General features: G+C 36.7%; 1 protein-coding gene across 4 annotated transcripts in view; it reads left to right on the forward strand.

Moving 5' to 3' along the window:
* APOOL (apolipoprotein O like) overlaps positions 1-23,461 on the forward strand; it is a 262,405-nt gene that overhangs the window by 148,109 nt on the left and 90,835 nt on the right. For 2 of the 4 annotated variants that reach the window (XM_048213504.2, XM_057312815.1), the window contains one exon: positions 2,926-3,077. The exons of 1 other annotated variant lie outside the window; for it this stretch is intronic. In XM_048213504.2, coding sequence (XP_048069461.1) covers positions 2,926-3,047 — 122 coding nt within the window. In that variant the 3' untranslated portion in view covers positions 3,048-3,077. Of the gene's footprint in view, positions 1-2,925; positions 3,078-15,424; positions 15,448-23,461 lie in introns of those variants that run through there. One more of the 4 variants, XM_057312828.1, reaches the window with a different exon arrangement.

A 23,461-nucleotide genomic window follows, 5' to 3' on the forward strand; every position in this document is an offset into this window, starting at 1 on the left:
GGAATCCATCAAAATCCTAGAGGAGAACATAGGCAGCAACCTCTACGACATCAGCCAAAGCAACCTTTTTCATGACACATCTCCAAAGGCAAGAGAAACAAAAGATAAAATGAACTTGTGGGATTTCATCAAGATAAAAATCTTCTGCACAGCCAAGGAAACAGTCAAAAAAACTAAGAGGCAGCCCACGGAATGGGAGAGTATATTTGCAAATGATGCTACAGATAAAAGACTGGTATCCTAGATCTACAAAGAACTTCTCAAACTCAATACACAAGAAACAAATAAACAAATCATAAAATGGGCACAAGTTATGAACAGACACTTTTCCAATGAAGACATACAAATGGCTAACAGACACATGAAAAAATGTTCAAAATCATTAGCCATCAGGGAAATTCAAATCAAAACCACACTGAGATACCACCTTACACCAGTTAAAATGGCAAAAATGGACAAGTCAAGAAACAACAATTGTCGGAGAGGATGTGGAGAAAGGGGATCCCTCCTACATTGTTGGTGGGAATGCAAGTTGGTACAGCCACTTTGGAAAACAGTGTGGCGGTCCCTTAAAAAGTTAAAAATTGAGCTACCCTATGACCCAGCCATTGCACTACTGGGTATTGACCCCAAAGATACAGACGTAGTGAAGAGAAGGGCCATATGCACCCCATTGTTCATAGCAGCAGTGTCCACAATAGCTAAATCATGGAAGGAGCCAAGATGCCCTTCAACAGATGACTGGATTAAGAAGCTGTGGTCCATATATACAATGGAATATTACTCAGCTATCAGAAAGAACGATTTCTCAACATTTGCTGCAACATGGACGGCACTGGAGGAGATAATGCTAAGTGAAATAAGTCAAGCAGAGAAAGACGATTATCATATGGTTTCTCTCATCTATGGAACATAAGAACTAGGAAGATCAGTAGGAGAAGAAAGGGATAAAGAACGGGGGGTAATCAGAAGGGGGAATGAAGCATGAGAGACTATGGACCATGAGAAACAAACTGAGGGCTTCAGAGGGGAGAGGGTAGGAGAATGGGATAGGCTGGTGATGGGTAGTAAGGAGGGCACGTATTGCATGGTACACTGGGTGTTATACGCAACTAATGAATCATCAAACTTTGCATCAGAAACCAGGGATGTACTGTATGGTGACTAACATAATATAATAAAAAATATTATTATAATAAAAAAAGTAAATAGATAAAATAAAATTTGTTGAGGAACCTTAAAAAAAAATAAAATAAAATATACTTGACCTAAACACACACACACAAAAATTCACGAACCTGAAAGTATCTGGTTTTTTAAAATGTTTATTTTTAAAAAGGAATAATTTTTTTCACTTGTGGCTAACATGTTTGTCTCTGATCTCTGACATCAATCTCGAAAATTCTATGGACTACCAACAAAGATCTTTACTTGTGTCATTACTGTTTATTTTAGGCTACTTATATTTAAGGCTTTGTCATAAGATAACTAGGTTGTACTTTATTTTTCAGAAAATTTTCACTCTGCAATATGTTCAATACAACATGTACTTACTTGATATAATAAAAACATATGAATCCTTATAAAAGGAAAGAGATATCCAAATAAATAAATTATATAGTTGTATAATCATATCTGTCTATAAAACATAGTCTAAAATCTTTGGCAAGCCAAAAAGTACAATTATTTTTCAAAATATTGCCTGTTGAAAGCAGATATGGCTTAAATTTCTCTTAAGTAGCACCATTTGACCCACTAATTCTGATGAGGGATTTTTGCTTTGTTGGATAGTTAGATGGTCAGTGGAGCATTTTGGTCAACTGAAGTTGTTTCCATATTCAAATATTAGAGTGGAACTGTTTTTAAAGTACTCTATAGTGTTTTCACTTAAAAAATCCCTTATGTTTTCTGATGTCACTCTTTTGTTTCTTATAGATATGTTTATGTAGCAACATCAGTGTGTCATATTTTATGTTAGGGTAAAATATGCTCTCCAAAGGGCAGTTTTCCTTTGGATTCTGTAGGTGTGATCTTATCAGAAACATTTTATTTTCTTACCTGCCACCTCTAAGATACTCAGAGGTCTGGAACTTAGACAATCTGAAATTTCACTCTATAGAATCTCTTTGTGTTTACACTGACAGAGGGTCAAAATGGTTATTCCTTTCTTGGAATTACATTTTCTATGCATGTTTATGGGTCCTGTGACTCCTAATAAATTTTCCTACTCACTATTTTTCAAACTCTAGAAAGCCTTCTCTCAGTCTGTATTCCTGGAAGGAATACTGCAGCTGTATCATTGGCAGAATGACTCTCCAGGGTACTCTTAGAAATATAAAAAATTCATTAAGTGTTAAGGCTGAGGTGCCTGCTACCCCCCAGTGGCCTACTAGTACTAATTTCTCTGTCTCAGCCAGGGCACATTGAGAGTGAAAACAGAAGTATTAATAATTATGCCAGGACAACACACATAAACTGGAAGCGTCCTAGCAAACCAGGACATATGTTGACCCTATCTTCAGCTATATTGGTTTGTCTTCCATTAGCTAGAGATGATATTCAAATTTAGTCTGAAAGAACTTTATTTTAAATGTTAGATATCCTTTGGTCTATAATGCTGCATACTGTTAATTTTAAGTCATGCTATGAAAATCATCAGGTACAAAATAATAGAATGAAATCATGTTTGTTGCTTATCTTGATTTTTAGAGACTAAGACTTGAAAATATGATATTTGAATATTCAAAGTTATTTTCACTTTCATATTTTAAGATTCCTTAACATAAATAGCTTTCTAACATGTAGAACTTTTCACATGTGTATTAGCCAAGTTTGAAACATTTTGTTCTATAGTGTTGAGGGATTTTTGAATATTGTTATTTACAGCCAATTGTACATCTGTGACTGACTTTCATGATTGTCTAGGGACTGCGACGGATTTCTGTCCAGAGCATATTGTTTGTGCATGCAAAGATGGAGAGCCTTTTTTGCAAATAAGGGGTTATACATGCTTTAAAAGCAGAGTAAGCACAATGTATTGTAAGTAATAATTCACTTTGTTTTTATTGTTTGCTATATTCAGTGACACAACACTTGTTTTAAAATAGTATTTTAATTAGAATGGCTGCTAACATGTAGCATGGTTGTTGTAGATTTCCTAAAATATTTTAATCAACTGTTTTAAAAAGAATATAATTTAAAACATTAACTGAGCCAATTTATATTAACTTAAAGAGATTAACATCATTCAAAACTGCTTTCATCAGACAGACTTTTTACAGATAAGTTACATAACTCATCAATAAACTGTTTTACTGTTCTAAAGAATAAGAAAAATTTAAGGTGTGCCTCATGTTATGCAATCAATAATCCTGACATATTATGTGTGAATGAAGTTTTTTGTAAGTCAAGAAATATTTTAAATGCACTGTGACTTTCCCTTTTTGTTTCCAGGTTTACTTCTTATAAGAGTGCATTCTTTGATTAATAGTTAATATTTTTCTCTGCTTGACTTATTTCGCTTAGCATTATCTCGTCCAGTCCCGTCCATGTTGCTGCAAATGTTGTGAAATCGTTCTTTTTGATGGCTGAGTAATATTCCATTGTATATATGGACCACATCTCCTTAAGCCAGTCATCTGTTGATGGGCATCTCAGCTCCTTCCACAATTTGGCTATTGTGGACAATGCTGCTATGAACATTGGGGTGCATATGGCTGTAACATAAGAAGTAGGAAGAATTGTAGGAGAAGAAAGGGAAGAAGAAAGGGGGTGTAAACAGAAGGGGCAATGAACCATGAGAGACTATGGACTCTGGGAAACAAACTGAAAGCTTTAGAGGGGAGGGGGTGGGGGATCGGGATAGGCTGGTGATGGATATTAAGGAGGGCACGTATTGCATGGTGCACTGGGTGTTATATGCAAGTAATGAATCATGGAACTTTACATCTAAAACTTGGGGTGTACTGTATGGTGACTAACATAACATAATAAAAAATTATTATAAAAAAATAAATTTTAAAAACTAAAAATAAATAAATAAATAGTTAATATTTTTCTTTTAAAAGTTAGGCATTTTGGGGGACAACCCTCTCAGGTCCCCTCCCTCTTTGGGAGCTTTGTACTATCGCTATATAAACTTTGCTTTGCTGCCCACCAAAAAAAGGAAATACATAAATAAATAATAAAAGTTGGGCATTTTTTTTCTAACCATGAAAATGAGAGTAGTTGGGTCAAAAATGAAGAAGACCTAGGAAAACAGATAACATAAGAATAAGAAAAAAGTGCATACGTGAGAGAAAGAGAGGCTAGGTGGGGAGGGAGCAATGGTGAAAGGTTTTCCAGGACCTATGATGAACTTTGAAAACTGATAGTAAGAAAACCAGGTGTAGGGAAAGGGACCAGTACGGGCAAAGGTACTGAGATTTGAGAGAATTTTGTGTTTGCAGAAATGTGAATAGTTAGCACATCATACTCTGGACATATATATTTACAGCTCTACAAGTGCACTGTTTTCTCTGTCACTTTTAGATGTTCACATATACCACAACTTCTATTACTCTTTTTTTCACCTTCCCTTCATTCACCATGGTTCTTCTTCCCTTGACAAATTCCTACTTAACCTTTAAGACTTATTTCTATCATATTTCTGACATAACACTTAAACCACTATACTGAAATTTCTTTGAAGGTAGGGTGTATATTTCCTTTTTAAAAGCACCACAAAAGGGCGCCTGGGTGGCACAGCGGTTAAGCGTCTGCCTTCGGCTCAGGGCGTGATCCCGGTGTTCTGGGATCGAGCCCCACATCAGGCTCTTCCACTGTGAGCCCGCTTCTTCCTCTCCCACTCCCCCTGCTTGTGTTCCCTCTCTCGCTGGCTGTCTCTATCTCTGTCAAATAAATAAATAAAATCTTAAAAAAAATAAAATAAAATAAAAGCACCACAAAAACAATAATTTATTCTTACTTATCTTCTAGTACAGAAGGTGTCATATGGAGGTGTGCTGCAATGATTTGTTGAATAAATTAGTCATTCAATGGGAGTGGTTATTCAATATTGCAAAATATTGGAAGAATACTGAAGAAGAAGAAAAGTGGTTTTAAAAAGCTATTGGATTTTGGGGCACCTAGGTGGCTCAGTAGGTTAAGTGTCCCACTCTTGACTTTGGCTCAGGTCATGATCTCAGGGTTGTGAAATCAAGCCCCACATCATGCTCTGCACTCAGCAAGGAATCTGCTTGGGATTCTCTCTCTCCCTCTCCCTCTGCCCTTTCCCCTGGGCATGCTCTCTCTCTCTCTGGCAGGCTCTCTCTCTCTCTTAAGAAAAAGCCATTGCATTTAGCATTTATTTGTTGGTGATAACCTTTGAGAATATTGTTCAAATATTGAGATGAAAACATAAGCCAGATTCCAGGGGCACTGGGTGACTCAGTTGGTTAAGCATCTGCCTTCCACTCAGGTCACTATCCCAGGGTCCTGCGACTGAACCCTGCATTGGGCTCCCTGCTCAGTGGGGAGTCTGCTTATTCCTCTGCTTCCCCTAGCTTGTGCTCATGCTCTCTCTCTCTCTTTCTCTCTCAAATAAATAAATGAACTATTAAAAAATACATAACCCAGATTCCAAAATTACATCCAAGGAATAAGAAGTAAACATAATACAGCAATGGAGAAACATAGATGTCATTTGATAATGTTAATATTATTTGTAAACTCATAATTGGAGGAATTCTGGAGGCATTTAATCAACATTTTGGTTAAAAGCCAATTACCCTTTCTCTATTTTCTTAATCCTTATAATAATTATTTGCCTCATTTGTTTTACAAGTTTTTACACATCACACTGACATTATACCTATTTTGAAATATTTTTCTCTGCCAAGTTGATTCAAACAAGTTACTTCAACTTATTTTACCTGTGAATCTCAATGTGGAACAATAACTGCTCTGGATTTGGTATGCCTTTCTACGGTCTTTCATGGCAACTCCATCCTTTCATTTGCTTAGGCCTGTTGGACTCTTTGTCTACCTGATGACAAGAGATTATCTTTACTACTAAATATAATTATCACCACAGAATTTGGATCAGTTATTTTGACATTGTTAATCAGAGGTAGACAGTAAAAAATCAGAATTGAATGTACCAAAAATCATTATTTTTAAGTTCTTTTTTTTTTTAAAGATTTTATTTATTTATTTGACAGAGATAGAGACAGCCAGCGAGAGAGGGAACACAAGCAGGAGGAGTGGGAGAGGAAGAAGCAGGCTCATAGCGGAGGAGCCTGATGTGGGGCTCGATCCCAGAACGCCAGGATCACGCCCTGAGCCGAAGGCAGGTGCCTAACCGCTGTGCCACCCAGGCGCCCCTATTTTTAAGTTCTTAAAACATTTTAATGGCATTGCTGAAGTTGTCTAAGGATTCACATACTGCCACCACCACTCACAGCCCTACAGGCAGATCTCTCTCACACCCACACACTCACTCACATGTTCCAAATATTTTGTTTAAATAAAGAATGGACAAAAACCAAATTTAAAATATGTCTAAAGTTAGACAACTTAATAAAATTGGTCAAACTAAGAACACATGCCTGGTATATACCTCTAAAAATTTTCAGTCATGTTTTATTTCAAATAACTATATTTTACATTGTTACAAATAGAATAAAGATTATTTAAGATAATTTTAGATTTTTCTAAAAATTGAACTAACTCTCACCCCCTACCTTCCTCATCATTATCAGCATCAGGGAGGAGGAGCTAAGATGGCAGAGTAGTAGGAGGACTCTAGGCTTGCCTTGTCCCTTGAGCGCAGCTAGATAAATATGAAATCATTGTGAATATCCAAGAAATGGAACTAAGAATTAACAGAACAAACTGCACAACTAGAGGGGAAGAAGAGGCCACATCATGGAAGGTAGAATATGTGGAGACATGGTTTGGGGGAGAGAGAAATCACAGGTGGTGTGGAGGGGAGGGAGCCCTGCTCTCAGAGGTGAGAGGCAGAGAGAGAGACAGAGAGAGGAGTGCACAGGGGATCACACAAGGAAAACATTTCCCTAAAGCCATTGACTGGGAAAACAAGAGGGACTAATTTTTGTGGATTCTTACAGTGACTAGGGCTCAAAGACTGGAGTTTTAGGGGTCCACAGTGTGGCTGGTATGTAGCCCTGTGGGTGCTGCAGTGCTCCTGTGGAGAAGGAAGGTGGATAATTCAGAAGCAGAAGGTGTGATCTGAGGATCCCCTGGGACACACAGGGAGAGATGGTCCCCTTTCTTGGAGTGCATCTTGGAGAATTGACACTGTCTCTTCAGGGACAAAGAAGCAGGTAGGCACCATTTCCCTAACCCACCTCTCAGCATAGGTGCAGAGACACCTGCTGTTGGAAGCTAACCTGGACACCGGCTCTTTGTTGTGCTTTACTCCAAACCCCATACCTCTGTGCTTTAGTGTAACTGCCCTACTGAGACAAACTTGCATCAGTTTCAGGGTGGCAAGACCCTTCCCCAGAGGACCAATGTGGATTCCTGCCATGCCAGGTCTCTAAAGTTTGGAGTTTTAAAACTCAGCCAACCTGCCTGGAATAGAGCCCAAGGTGCACTGCTCCCAAGCAGACAGATGGCTTAGACACAGACAGAAAGAAAGCAGTGATCTGAGGGATGCTTGTGGCACACAGGGGAGATTGTTCACTCTTCTGGGAGGGCTTCCCAGACAGCAGCAGGTGCAAGCTCCCCTCTTCTGGGACTAGGATGCTGGCTCACACCATTTCTTTTCCCTGCCCCTTAGCATAAACTAACTTCAGTAAGCAACACAGCCCCAACACTGGCAGCCTAAGCTACTTACACCAAGCCCCACCCACCCTGCACTCTCCTGGTGCTGCTTCTCCCAGGCAAGTGTGCTTGAGAACCAGTGCAATGGGCCCCTCTGCCAGAAGACCAGCACAAACCCCATACATGCACCATATCTACACACTATAAAGTTCTGCAAAGCTTCAGCTGTAGTGGAAATAGGATCAGGCTTCTTTTAACAAGCAGACCAGAACACTCATAGTTAAAACATACCACATTCTGGCCAAGGTCCAAACACTCCCCATTGCAGGCAAGGAGAAACTCTGCAGAGGAATGACCTGAAGGAAGAGCAGCCAAAACACAGCAGCAGGGTGCACACAGCATATACCAGAGACACTTCCTGAAGCATCAGGCACTAGATAGTATAAATGACCTCTTTCTTCTTACAGCCATTACTCTCAGGAGCAGGAAACATAACAGGCTTTCCTAGAACACAGAAGAAGACAGAAACCTAGACAAAATGCCAAGAGAAGGAATTCATCCCCCCAAAAAAGAAAAGAAAGGTTTATGACCAGAGATCTAATCAAAACAGATGTAAGTAATATTCCTGATGGAGAATTTAAAGCAGCAATCAAAAGGATACTCACTGGGCTTGACAAAAGCATAGAAGATGTCAGGGAACTCTTACTGCAGAGATATAAGAGTTAAAAAACTGTCAAAAATTAAGAAGGCAATAATGGAGATTTGAAACAGATTGGATGTAATGACCACAAGGATGGAAGAAGCAGAGAAATGAATAAATGAAACAGAGGATAAAATTATGGAAAATAATGACACTGAAAAGAAGAGGGAAAGAAAAATATTAGACCATGAATGTGGACTTAGGGAACTGAGCGATTCCATAAAGTGTAATAACATTTATATCATAGGAGTCCCAGAAGAAGGGGGGGGGGAAGGGGCAAAAGGTTTATTTGAGGAAATTATAGCTGAAAACTTCCCTAAACTGGGGAAGGAAACAGACATCTAAATTCAGGAAGCACAAAGAACTCCCATCAAAATCAACAAAAGCAGGCCAACAGCAAGACATATATAGTTAAATTTACAAAATATAGAGCTAAAGAAAATATCCTAAAAGCAGCAAGACAAAAGAAATCCCTAAACGAGGGAAGGCACATAAGGTTAGCAGCAGATCTCTCCACAGAAAATTAGCAGGCAAGAAGAAAATGGCATGATATATTCAATATGCTGAATGGGAAAAATATGCAGCCCAGAATATTCTACGCAGCAAGGCTATCATTCAGAATAGGAGAGAAAAAGATTTTCCAAGACAAACAAAAACTAAGAGAGTTTGGAATCACTAACTAGCCCTGATAGAAATATTAAAGGGGACTCTTTGAGTGGGACAGAAAGACTGAAACAGACAAAGACTAGGAAGGAGCAGAGAAAATCTACAGAAACAACAACAAAGCAAGTAATAAAATAGCACTAAATTCATACCTACAAATAATTACTGTGAATGCAAATGAACTAAAGGATCTAAGCAAAAGACATGGGGTGTCAGAATGGATAAAAAAAAAAGTTCCATCTATATGTTGCCTACAAGAGAATCATTTTAGACCTAAAGACACCTGAATATTGAGAGGGGATGGAGAACAATTTATCATGCAAATGGAATTCAAAAGAGTTTAAAAAAAAAAGCTGGAGTAGGAAAGCTTATATCAGACAAACTACATTTTAAACCAAAGACTATAACAAGAGGTGAAGAAAGGCACTATATAATAATAAAAGGGTCTATCCAACAAGAAGATCTAACAATTGTAAATATTTATGCTCACAAATTGGGTGCACCCAAATATATAAAAAAATAAAAACAAACAAAGGAACTAATTGCTAATAATACAATAATAGGAGACTTTAAGAACCCACTTACAGCAATAGACAGATCATCTAAGCAGAAAATGAACAAGGAAACAATGGCTTTAAATGAGACACTGGACCAGATGGACTTAACAGATATATTCAGAACATTTCATCCCAAAGCAAGCAACAGAATACACATTCTTTTCCAGCAAACATGGAACATTCTCCAGAATAGATCACATACTGGGTCACAGATCAGGCCTCAACAAGTACAGAAAGATTGATATCATACCATATATATTTTCTACCATTTAGTCAACCACAAGAAAAAAAGTGGGAAGACAACAAATACATAGAGATTTAAAAACATGCTATTAACTGAGGGCTTCAGAGGGGAGGGGGTGGGGGATTGGGATAGGCCAGTGATGGGTATTAAGGAGGGTACATATTGCATGGTGCACTGGGTGTTATACGCAAATAATGAATCATGGAACATTGCATCAAAAACTGGGGATGTACTGTATGGTGACTAATATAACAAAATAAAAATTATTAAAAAAACATAATGAAGTAGTGATGAGAAAAAAAAAACATGCTATTAAACTATGAATGGGTCAAGCAGGAAACCAAAGAAGAAATTAAAATATACATGAAAACAAATGAAAACGAAAACACAATGGTCCAAAATATTTGGGATGCAGCAAAAGAGGTCCTAAGAAGGAAGTATATAACAATACAAGCCTACGTCAAGAAGCAAGAAAAATCTCAAATGTGCAACCTAAACTTACACCTAAAGGAGCTAAAAAAGAACAATAAATGAAGCCTAAAGCCAGCAGAAGAAGGGAAATAATAAAGATTAGAGCAGAGATAAGTGATATAGAAACAAACAAAAATCCACAATAGAACAGGTCAATGAAACCACAAATGGTGAAAAAATAAATAAAATTGATGAAACTCTAGCCAGATTTACCAAAAGAAAAGAGATAGGACCCAAATAAATAAAATCACAAATGAGAGAGGAAAAATCACAACCAAGACCACAAAAATACAATTATAAGAGAATATTATGAAAAATTATATGCCAACAAATTGGGCAATTTGAAAGAAATGGATAAATTCCTAGAAACACATAAACCACCAAAACTGAAACAGGAAGAAATAGAAAACTCAAACCAATGGATAACCAGCAAAGAAATTGAATCAGTAATCAAAAATCTCGCAACAAACAAGTCCTGGCCCAAATGGCTTCAAAGACGAATTCTACCAAACATTCAAAGATGAGTTAATCCTTATTCTTCTGAAACTGTTCCCCAAAAAATAGAAATGGAAGGAAAACTCCCAAACTCATCCTACAAGGCCAGCATTACCTTGATTCCAAAACCAGACAAAGATACCACTTAAAAAGAGAACTACAGGCCAATATCCCTGATGTACATGGATGCAAAAATCCTCAACGAAATACTAGCAAGCCAAATCAAATAGTACCTTAAAAGAATCATTCACCATGATCAAGTGGAATTTATTCCTGGGCTACAAGAGTGGTTCAATATTTACAAATCAATCTACATGATATACCACATTAATAAAAGAAAGGATAAGAAGTATAGGATTCTGTCAATAGATGTAGAAAAAGCATTTGACAAAATATAACATCAATTCTTTTTTTTAATGTTCAGTTAGCCAACATATGGTACATCATTAGTTTTTTATGTAGTGTTCAACAATTCATTAGTTGCATCAATTCTTGATAAAAACGCTTAACAAAGTGGGGTAGGGGGAACAAACCTTAACATCATAAAGGCCATATACAACAAACCCACATCTAATATCATCCTCAATGGGGAAAACTGAGAGCTTTTTCTCTGCAGTCAGGAACAAGACAGAGATGTCCATTCTCACCATTGGTATATAACGTAGCCCTGGAAGTTTTAACCTCAGCAATCAGACAGCAAAAAGAAATTAAAAGCATCCAAATTAGCAAGAAAGAAGTCAAACTTTCACTATTTACATATGACATACTACTCTATGTAGAAAACCTGAAAGACTCCACCAAAAAATTGCTAGAACTGATACATGAATTCAGTAAAGTTGTAAGATACAAAATCAATGTACAAAAATCTGTTGCATTTCTTTTTTTTTAAAGATTTTATTTATTTATTTGACAGAGATAGAGACAGCCAGCTAGAGAGGGAACACAAGCAGGGGGAGTAGGAGAGGAAGAAGCAGGCTCATAGCAGAGGAGCCTGATGTGGGGCTCGATCCCATAACGCCGGGATCACACCCTGAGCCGAAGGCAGACGCTTAACCGCTGTGCCACCCAGGCACCCCAATCTGTTGCATTTCTATACACCAATAATGAAGCAGCAGAAAGCAAAATCAAGGAATCAATCCCATTTACAATTGCACTAAAACCATAAGATACACAGAAATAAACCTAACCAAAGAGGTAAAAGATCTGTACTCTGAAAACTATAAGAAGACTTATGAAAGAACTTGAAGGCAGGTCATGATCTCAGGGTCATGGGATCAAACCCCACATCAAGCTCCATACTCAGTAGGAAGTCTGCTTTTCTCCCTCTCCCCCTCCCTCCACTCATGCTTGTTCTCTCCCTCAAATAAACAAATCTTTAAAAAAAGGAAATTGAAGATGAAACAAAGAAATGGAAAAACATGCCATGCTCATGGATTGGAAGAACAAATATTGTTAAAATGCCTATACTTCCCAAAGCAATCTACACATTTAATGCAATCCCTATCAAAATACCACCAGCATTTTTCACAGAGCTAGAACAAAATATATTACAATTTGTATGGAACCACAGAAGACCTCGAATAGTCAAAGCAATCTTGAAAAAAAAAAGAGCAAAGCTGAGGCATCACAATTCTGGACTTCAAGTGATATTACAAAGCTGTAGTGATTAAGACAGTATGGTACTGGCAGAAAAACAGACACATATATCAATGGAACAGAATAAAATCTCAGAAATGGACCCACAACTATATAGTCAACTAATCTTTGACAAAGCAAGAACAAATATCTGATGGAAATTAGTCTCTTCAACAAATGGTTTTGGGAAACTGGACAGTAACATGCAGAAGAATGAAACCGGACCACTTTCTTACACCATACACAAAAATAAATTCAAAATAGATTAAAGGCCTAAATTCAAAGTGGGAAACCTTCAGTATCCTAGAGGATAACACAGGCAGTAACCTCTTTGACATCAGCCATAACAACTTCTTACTAGATACGTCTCCAGAGGCAAGGGAAACAAAAGCAAAAATGAACTATTGGGACTTCATGAAAATAAAAGTTTCTGCATAGCAAAGGAAACAACAAAACTAAAATGCAACCTTTAGAATGGGATAAGATACATGCAAATGACATATCTGATATAGGGTTAGTGTCCAAAATCTATAAAGAACTTAAAACTCAACACCTCCCAAAAAATAATCCAGTTAAGAAATGGACAGAAGATATGAATAGACATTTTTCCAAAGAAGACATACAGATTACCCACAGACACATGAAAAGATGCTCAAAATTATTTGTCATCAGGGAAATATTAATGAAAGGTACAATGAGTTATCACCTTACATCTGTCAGAATGTCTAAAATGAACAACACAGGAAACAACATGTGTTGGTAAGGATGCAAAGGAAGAGAAACCCTCTTATACTCTTGGTGGGAATGCAAACTGCTGCAGCCACTCTGGAAAACAATATAGAGTTTCCTCAGAATGTTAAAAATAGAACTACCCTATGATCCAGCAATTGCACTACCAGGTATTTACCCAAAGGATACAAAAATATTGAATCAAAGGGATACATACACCCCAATGTTTATAAGCAGCATAATCAACAATAGCCAAATTATGGAAAGATCCCAAATGTCCATCAACTGGTGAATGGATAAAGAAGATGTGGTATACATACAATGGAATATTACTCAGCCATCAAAAAGAATGAAATCTTGCCATTTGCAATGATGTGGATGGAACTAGATTGTATTATGCTAAGTGAAATAAGTCAGTCACAGAAAGACAAATACCATATGATGTCACTCCTATGTAGAATTTAAGAAATGCAACAGATGAACATAGGAAACAAAAAAAGGGAGAGAGAGAGAGAGAGAGAAAGGCAAATTATAAAACAGACTCTTAACTATAGAGAACAAACTGAGGGTTGCTGGAGGTGAGTTGGGAGGGGGATGGGTTAAATGGGTGATGTGTATTAGAGAGGGCCGTTGTGATGAGCACTGAGTGTTATATGTAAGTGACAATTCACTAAGTTCTACTCGTGAAACTAATATTACACTATATGTTAACTAACTGGAATTCAAATAAAAACTTGGAAATACAAAAATAATGAACATCAGTATTGCAATAGAGCTAAATAGAATTCAAAAATTTTTTTACTTTATTGAGGTATAATTGATATACAAAAATTGTACACATTTAATGTATACATCTTGATGAGTTTGGACATAGGCGTACATCAGTGATATCATCACCATAACCAAGACACTAAGCATGTCCATTACTTCCAAAAATTTCCTTGTGGTATCTTTTCTTTCCATTTTTTAAAATATGAACTCTATCCTCGACATGACGTATTTTAAAGTGCACAATTTTGTATTGTTAACTCTAGGTACTGTTGTACAATGTGTATGTGTGTTTGTGTGTGTAATCTGCCTGTAGGGGATATAAAATTCATTATGTATAACAGAAACTTTATACCCATTGAAAAACAATTCCCCATTTTCCCCTTCCCTCCAGCTCCTGACAACCTTCATTTGATTCTCCACTTCTGAGCGTTTGACTATTTTTATTTGTAACAGTTAATGAATGTATCTCTCAACAATGTTCACATACTTACTAGTAAGTATCTTAGATGGGTTGTGGAATGACCTCTGGAATGGCCTACAATTACCTTTACTTCAATTTAACACTGAAATCTCTGCCCAAGGAGGAGCAGAAGCCTCATTTACATAACATACAATGTGTGTATAGGCATGTTTCCTTAAAGTGCATGTGTCACCTATGCCTGCCTCTACGTAGGATGACAAGGCTTCCTATCTATTCATCCTAACCCTAAACAAAAGGAACTCATTCACCTTCTCTTGGGTAGTCACAGTTTTGGAAGGCTTTCCCCCTGATCTCCTTCTTTGCTGAATATAAAAGTTTTCTTTGTGTGAAACTCAACCTGGTGCAGTTTCCGATTCACAAGGAGTGAATTCACATTGATTTGGTTACAGTTCTGCCTTTAAAAAGATAAAGAGGAATAAACCATTTCTTTTTTTACCCTCACCCCCACTGTTATTCTGTTCTAAACTATTCTGGTCATCTCTTGTCTAGATTACTGAACAGCGTTGTGACATTTTCCGCTGCTCTTCTATCATACTCCCCCAACTCACTGTGATCCACTACCCTGATTTCCTTATGTTCCTCAAACAGGCAGGTGCACTCCCTCTTGCTTTAGAACCTTTATTTACTTGCTGTTACTGCTGCTTAGAATACTCTTTTCCCAAAATAGACTATGGCTAACTCTCTCTTCAATCTTTCTTCAAATGTTACCTTCTCAATAAGGCCCACCCTTTACTACCTTATATCATATATCACTGCAACTTGTCCCACTATCCTGCCACCTATGTTGCTAATCCCTCCTACCCTCCTCTACTTTTTATTTTTTCCCTTAGCACTTACTATCTTTAATCATTTTAGATAATTTACTGATTATGCTTATTTTTGTTGTCTGTCTTCCTCTGTTACATTTTTAGCTACTTGAGGATATGGATCTCTGTTGTATTCACTGGTCTATCTCAAATGCCTGGAATAGTACCTGGCACATAGTAAGTACCCAATAAATGTTATTGAATAAATGATTGAAATGTTACTGTTTAATAGATGCTTCCTTTTTTATTTATTCCTAAGGAAAATATGAAATGTACTCTTGCAAAAGTCTTTTTTTCCAGGAAGAAATCCATGAGGATTGAAAAGACATATTTTTCAAATACATATCAAATATATATTTTGACCTCCTTAAAGAATGACATTGTTACGTATTATAAGCCATGTCCTATTAAGTAGATTACTATGTAATAAATGCAATAAATGTTGATAAATGTATTTTCTTACAGAATCCTAGACTATCAGAACTATGAAACTTTATATTACTAATTTGATCAATTCTTTAATGTTATCCATGACAGTAATCTTTAATATATTGGAACAAATACAAATCAGGAGTAACTTACCTAGGATCTGACATTTACTTTCCAACTGGGTAATCCTTTACCAATTCCACAGAGCACAATGAAACAGTCTCTAAAACACGACATGAACTAACCTCACCATTAGTCACTCCCATGGAGGATGGTGAGAAGTCATATTATTTCTCTCCACAAAGCCATAGACATTTCTATGTGGGTGTATGCTATGCCAATATAGTCTATGAACCATTTCTATGTGGGTGTATGCTATGCCAATATAGTGTATGAACCAGAGAACCACATTCAGATTATTTGGCAGAGTGTCAAGGCTCTATGAAAACACTAGAAGTTCATATGAGTCATTTACTTCTATAAAACAGAGGAGAGAAATCTGTAGTTGTGGGAAAGATGGGGGCAGGCAGATTTTGCTGGCAGTCCATTCTCACCTTCTCATGTTTCTTCTTGTATTTGCTGCAGAGTGGCTGTCAGTCTGTTTATCTGTATTCATCACTGTAGGAGTGGGTAGGGGGACACACCCAGCCTGCAGTTACAGACAGGACTGGTCAAGTAGGATGCTTCAAACTCTTCTTATGGCACTGGTAGAACTAAAGTAGCCAGAGTGAATAGAGGTATGAATGGTAGGCAAAATGTGGACAATTTTAAAAGCAGTCTTAAGGCAGACATTCTGGGTGAAACTTTTTTTTTCATTTCTAACTAACTGCCACATCTTTATTAGCTAATAGTTGGGAAATCTTGACAGCTTTTTGCATCCTGACTCAATTTTAAAAGCTGTAGGTTTTAGAGTGTTTTCTTAAGTGGGAAATCGGACAACATAAATCTCTTGAGGGCCTTAAAAGGAAAACTCCTGGTTTAGTAACAAGGAATGTTTGATTCATTCAGGGGAGATAATTTTTTCTTCTAATTTGTGAGCTTTTTCTATTTGTTATCTCTATTTACATGTTTAAATTTCAGAGGTCAGTGGAGGAAATTATTTGTATATGGGGGCCATACGTGACAACTCTGGAATACTCTAGACCTTATTTTAGTAACAGCATTGCCTGGAATAGGATTGCCTTTAGTAGTCGGTATAACAATCCAGACTATCCACTACTGTAAAAAGAAGTGAAAAAAGAATATAAATGATCACCAGTAAGAAATTTCTAAATACCTCTGAGAATGGTGTAAGATCAGTAAATGAATCAAGAAGTAATGGATATCATTTATCATGCACACAACTGGTATGTTCTCTTTTATATTCATCAACACTTAATTAAATTCAAACAAAAGTCAGGATAACCAAATACATTTTGTTCAGGATTTGGATACAGCAAAAACTGAAAAGCCCCTTCCTCAGATAAAAGCCAAGTGTAATTTATTAAAGAATTACCCTAATTCAGTGCCTTCCTTCCACCAAGACAGTATTTGTGGGCACCATACATACTGTCCTAAGAGTGGAGGTGGAGGTGCTGCCGTAGCAGTACCTCCTATTCACCCCAACCCCAAGCAGTAATGTCAGAGAAATGGAAAGAGGAATCCAAAAACTTGACTATAATCTGACTCTATCTTGGGTAAATCTCTTCACCTCACTTGCCTCAATTTCCTCATGTATAAAATAGAGAATGTTATAATCTGGACTACCCACCTCATAAAAATGCTAAGAATAATACTGAAAGCAACAATCATTTACTGAGGGTTCATTATGTGTGTCAGGCTGAATAATAAATGTTTCATACCTATCAACTCATTTAATCCTCACAAGAATCCTATAAAGTACAGATGTTATACGCAACTAATGAATCATCGAACTTTACATCAAAAACCAGGGATGTACTGTATGGTGAATAACATAATATAATAAAAATATTATTATGAAAAATAAATAAATAAAATAAAAATTAAAACAAAATTAATTTTTAAAAAAAAGTACAGATGAAATTACTGAGACACAGAAATGAAGTAACTTGGCTGAGGTTACAGGGCTAACTCTGTACCCAGGCAATGTGGTCCCCAGGCCTGAACTCTTAATCCCCATGCTATATTAATAGAATCTAGTGAGATAAAATCATGCTTTGAAAGCTGCAAAGCTCTGCTGCATTCCTTTTATTTCCTTGTTTAAAAGCAAACATACCCTTTATACTTTCCACTGCCTCTGAATGGTACAGATATGAGGAGTAAACACCAGTAAGGTAAAATCTCATCAATTTTGTCAGTTAACTCAAATTAACATCTACTTTGATGTATCATTCTCCAGTGACAAGATATTATTACCCTCTATGCAATGTGAGGGTAGTTTGAAATACAACTTTAAAACTGGAAGCGCTGGCACTGTGAGCCTCACACTTCTAAGAATTGGTTTGCAAATTTCAACAAAATCAACAATTTGGGGGCACCTGGGTGGCTCAATCAGTTAAGAGTCCAACTCTTGATTTTGGCTCAGGTCATGATCTCAGGGCTATGGGATCAAGCCCTGCATCAGACTCCACGCAGAGCATGGAGCCTGCTTGTCCCTCTCTCTCTGCTCCTCTCCCACTCTTTCAAATAAATAAGTAAAATCTTTTAAAAAATCAACAACTCGAACAGTCTTAGCTATTTGTCTCTGGGAGGGTTGAGATAAACTGCAACCTTTTTGTTGTTTCACGATCCTAATCTTTTTTTGCACCAGTATCCCATATACATAAAATCAATGTTAATTAACATTAATTTTGTAAATTGAAATTAATGTGGAGAATTTCATATTACTGCTTGACTTAGATTGGAAACCTCCTGAGATTTTAAAGAATCATTACAGTTAGAAATCATATCTGTAAATAAGTCACCTTCTAAGCATTTTCCATAGTTTTCCTGCTCCAAAGCTTACTAGAATACTCGTTTAAGGTCTTCCAATCATCTCTCTTCCACTAACTGGCTATGACTTTGAATGGATCGCTTGGCCCCTGTTTCCTGCTTTATAAATGGAGAATTGAGTAATACATATTCTACTTCTGTTACAGGATTTATTTTCCTCTGGACCCTGCGGTTCTTGGTCAGGCCACTTCAAAGAACGAAGAGGTAGACCAGACAAAGAGTGGTGGGCAGCAAAGCAAAGTTTATTGAGGATAATAAAGTTTATTGAGAGATAATACAAAGCTCCTGAAGAGGGAGGGGACCCAAGAGTGTTGCCACCAGAGTTTCTAAGTCTAGGGATTTTTATGGGCTTGTTGGTGAGCTGTTTTAATCTGATTATCCCTCCATGAACCTGTCACCCAATCACGTTCTTGTCATCTACCCATCTTGTGGGAAAGGGTGGAGGGCTCCTTCCAGGCTGCTGTAAAATCCTTTTGAATGTGGTTTCCTCTTAGGGTGGGGGCCCCCTGTTCCTGCCTGCCTTTCTTCCAACTATTTTTCATTACTTCTCCATAGTTTTGAGAATCAAATGAAATAATTAATGGTAAATTTTGCATCGAAAAACAGGCAAACCAAAAAGCTTGATTAAAACCAGGATAGTAGCAATGTTCACAAGCATTTGGGCTTATTTATAGACTTTTTGGGTAAAGAATTAAGCTGCCTTATTTTCCTCCAGTTAAAATACAATTTCATTTGAGCTGCTTTTTACCCCTCTACCATTCCCTGAATTGTGAATTGACCAAGTGATTTTGTATATGATCTGGGAATTCTTTAGTATAGTGAAAAAAGTACAGACGTGGAGCTAGACAGACTGGGGCTCAAGTCCTTGCCCTATAAATTGCTGACTGTGTTGCTCTGGGGAATTTTCTTAAAATTTGTCAGCCTTAGGTTTCTCATATGCAAAATGGAGTTAATAATACCTATCTTGCAGGCGTTTCATAAATATTCAAATAATATAATTTTTGTGAAATAAACTGATGTCTGAAATTTACATTCAATTGCATCAAAAATAAGAAGGATTAATGGATGGATAGAGGGATGCATAAATGAGCAGATGTATTTTAAGGCAAATATAGTAAAATGTTAATGATAAAGTCAAAGTGATAGATACATGTTGATTCACTGTAAAATTCAATTTTCCTATATGTTTGGAAATTTTCATAATAAAATATTGGGGCGAAAATCAGATAATGTTAAGCAAAACAATTTGAATGTGGAAAACATAAACTAAATGATAGTTACTGTCTTCTCTCAGGTACATATAATGATAGAGTCTTAAGATGGAAGCACTCATTTATACTGTCAAAAACGAGTTCATCAAAAAAGTGATTTATAAACAAATGCTCTATTCTATGTTTTGTTTGTTTATTTTCTATTTAATGTGCCATATAACAGAGGATATATATATATATAAACACTTTTCAAAAAAAAGATTAAGGTACTCTGGGTGAATATACTATGGTGAATAATGTTGATGTTTCCAAAAAACTAACTGTAAGGCTATCAAATCACTTTAATTGTCAATTTTTCCCTTGAAGTTATCAATTGTTTTGTAGATGAATTCTAAAGGTTAGAGAACCAAGCAGGTAGGAGGTGCCTGTCCTTTCCTAAGGATTCACTTATTCTTAGATTCTCTAGTTATTTCTGCCACTGACCTTTTTTTTCAAATCTCCTAGTTGATCTTCTCATCCTCTCTCTTTTCATCAACCCTTTCATACTTAATGCTATACAAGCTCTAATCATGGGTACAATTCAGAAGGAAAGTCAAGTATAATGCCTGTCATTTAGACTATGTTCAATAAACATTACTCTCCCTTTCCCCAGTCCCAATCTTCCTATGGCTAAATGCCTGTTTTAGTTCCTGTTACACCTATCTGAATACTTATACAGTACACATTTTATCTTTGGAGCTGTGTCCATTTCCTAAACTCACTTTACATGGGGACACCACAAGTAAACCACCATGTCTGATCTTCCTGATTATTTTTCAAAGTCTGGGGAAATTAGGAAGCAGAAATGGACTACTGGTTAACTATTTCATAGAAGACTATGAAACTTTCCAGCTGAGTTAAACTATTTAGAAAGGTGTCCAGATGCACTGTGCTCTGAATGTACATTTGAAATATTGACTTTGACATGTGATATCTTCTCAGGAGCTAAGGCCCAGATCAGATTTCCACAGAATTGAATAATGCTTTTCCTTTCAAATTCATCACTGTTTTCTTTATTTAGCTAGTTCATGCACACTGAACTAGGAATTAATAAGCAGAGCCCGAGTTCATTCTTGAATTAACACTAATCTTTCCCAATTGACTTAATGATTAAATTAGATTTGAGTGGGTAGAGGTAAGACTACATATTTGCTACCTATTCTTCACCCCCCACCCCACTTTTACATTTAGCAGAGTAGCTTGTGACTTTCAAAGTTGTTACAATTCTATCATAAGCATATAACCGGAAATCTCAATATATTCTATGAATCTCTGGCAAAAAGGTGTACTACATAGTTTAGCCCTGTGAGGAGAATTCACCATTACCTTTGCTGTCGATTTTTGGTTGTTTGTTCTGTTCATAAATATGTTTTTGAAATTTATCAGCCTTGAAAAACATTATATGACATCATTCAGCCCTTTTCACAGGCTAGAACATGTTTGAATTACTTTCACCTGGTGAAAATTTGCAGCAACTATGTCAAGGGGGAAAAAATCTTACATTTATTAGTTAGAGACCCAGGTAATGGGCATAGATTGAAGAGCATAGACATGAATACTGATATGCTTTAAAGAGCATATAATAAGCCATATAGTAGAGACAACAAATACTGAGAAATGGTCACTGAAAAGGAAGAATACTTTTTTTTTAATTCCAGTATAGTTAACATAGAGTGTTAATTACTTTCAGGTGTACAATATAGTGATTCAACAAGTGCATACATCTCCCAGTGCTCATCCTGACAAGTGCACTCTTTAATCCCCATCACCTATTTAACCCATCCCCCTACCAACCTCCCCTCTGGTAAACATCAGTTTGTTCTCAATAGTTAAGAGTCTGTTTCTTGATTTGTCTCTCCCTCTTTTTCCCCCCTTTGCTCATTTGTTTTGTTTCTCAAATTCAACATGAGTGAAATCATATGATATTTGTCTTTCTCTGACTTATTTCACTTAGCATAATACTCTATAGCTCCAACCATGTTGTTCCAACGATTTCATTCTCTTTTATGGCTAATATTCCATTGTGTGTATGTGCGTGTGTGTGTGTGTGTGTGTGTGTGTGTACAACTTCTTTTTTAAGGTTTAATTTATTATTTATTAGAAAGAGAGAAAGTGCGCGAGAGAGAAGGAGATCACAAGTAAGCAGAGAGGCAGGCAGAGGGAGAGGGAGAAGCAGGCTCCCCACTGAACAGAGAGCCCAATACAGGGCTTGATCCCAGGACCCTGGGATCATGATCTGAGCCAAAGGCAGACACTTAACTAACTGAGCCACCCAGGCTCCCCATATATACCACTTCTTATTCATACATTCATCAGTCAATGTACACTTGGGCTGTCTCCATAATTTGGCTATTGAAGATAATGCTGCTATAAACATCGGGGTGCATGTATCACTTTGAATCAGTATTTTTTTTTATTCTTTGGGCAAATACATAATAGGGCAATTGCTGGTATTTCTATTTTTAACTTTTTGAGGAACATCCATATTGTTTTCCAGAGTGGCTGCACCAGTTTGCATTCCCATCAACATCAAGAGGGTTCCCCTTTCTCCACATCCTCACTAATACCTATTGTTTCCTGTGTTGTTCATTTTAGACATTCTGACAGATGTGAGATGATATCTCATTGTAGTTTTCATTTGTATTTCCCTGCTGATGAGTGATGTTGAGCATCTTTTCATGTGTCTGTGGGGCATCTGTATATCTTCTTTGGACAAATGTCTGTTCATATCTTCTGCCCATTTCTTAACTGGATTAATTTTTGGGGGGGTGTTGAGTTTGATAAGTTATTTATGGATTTGGGGCACTAACCCTTTATCAGATATGTCATTTGCAAACATCTTCTCCCATCCCATAGCTTTTCTTTTAGTTTTGTTGATTGTTTCTTTTGGTGTGTGGAAACTTTTTATTTTTATGAAGTCCCAATAGTTCATTTTTGCTTTTGTTTCCCTTGCCTCAGGAGACATATCTAGTAAGAAGTTTCTATAGCCAGTGTCACAGAGGTTATTGCTTGTGTTCTATGGATTCAGGTCTCACATATAGATCTTTAATCCATTTTACATTTATTTTTGTCTATGGTGTGAGAAAGTGGTTTCATTATTTTTCATGTTGCTGTCCAGCTTTCCCAACACCATTTGTTGAAGAGACTGTCTTTTTTCCATTCGACATTCTTTCCTGGTTTGTTGAAGATTAATTGACCATATAGCTGTGGGTTCATTTCTGAGTTTCTATTCTGTTCTATTGGTCTATGTGTCTATTTTTGTGCCAGTTGCCATACTGTTTTGATCACTATAGTTTTGTAATATAACTTGAAGTCCAGAATTGTGATACCTCCAGCTTTGCTTTGCATTTTCAAGGTAGCTTTGTATATTCAGGGTTTTTTGTAGTTCCATACAAAGTTTAGGATTGTTTGTTCTAACTCTGTGAAAAATGCTGTTGGTATTTTTTTAAATATTTTATTTGTTTATTTATTTATTTGTTTGTTTATTTATTTTAGGGAGGAGAGGGAGAGA

This window comes from Ursus arctos, chromosome X (assembly GCF_023065955.2).
Source record: "Ursus arctos isolate Adak ecotype North America chromosome X, UrsArc2.0, whole genome shotgun sequence".
NCBI lineage: Eukaryota > Metazoa > Chordata > Mammalia > Carnivora > Ursidae > Ursus > Ursus arctos.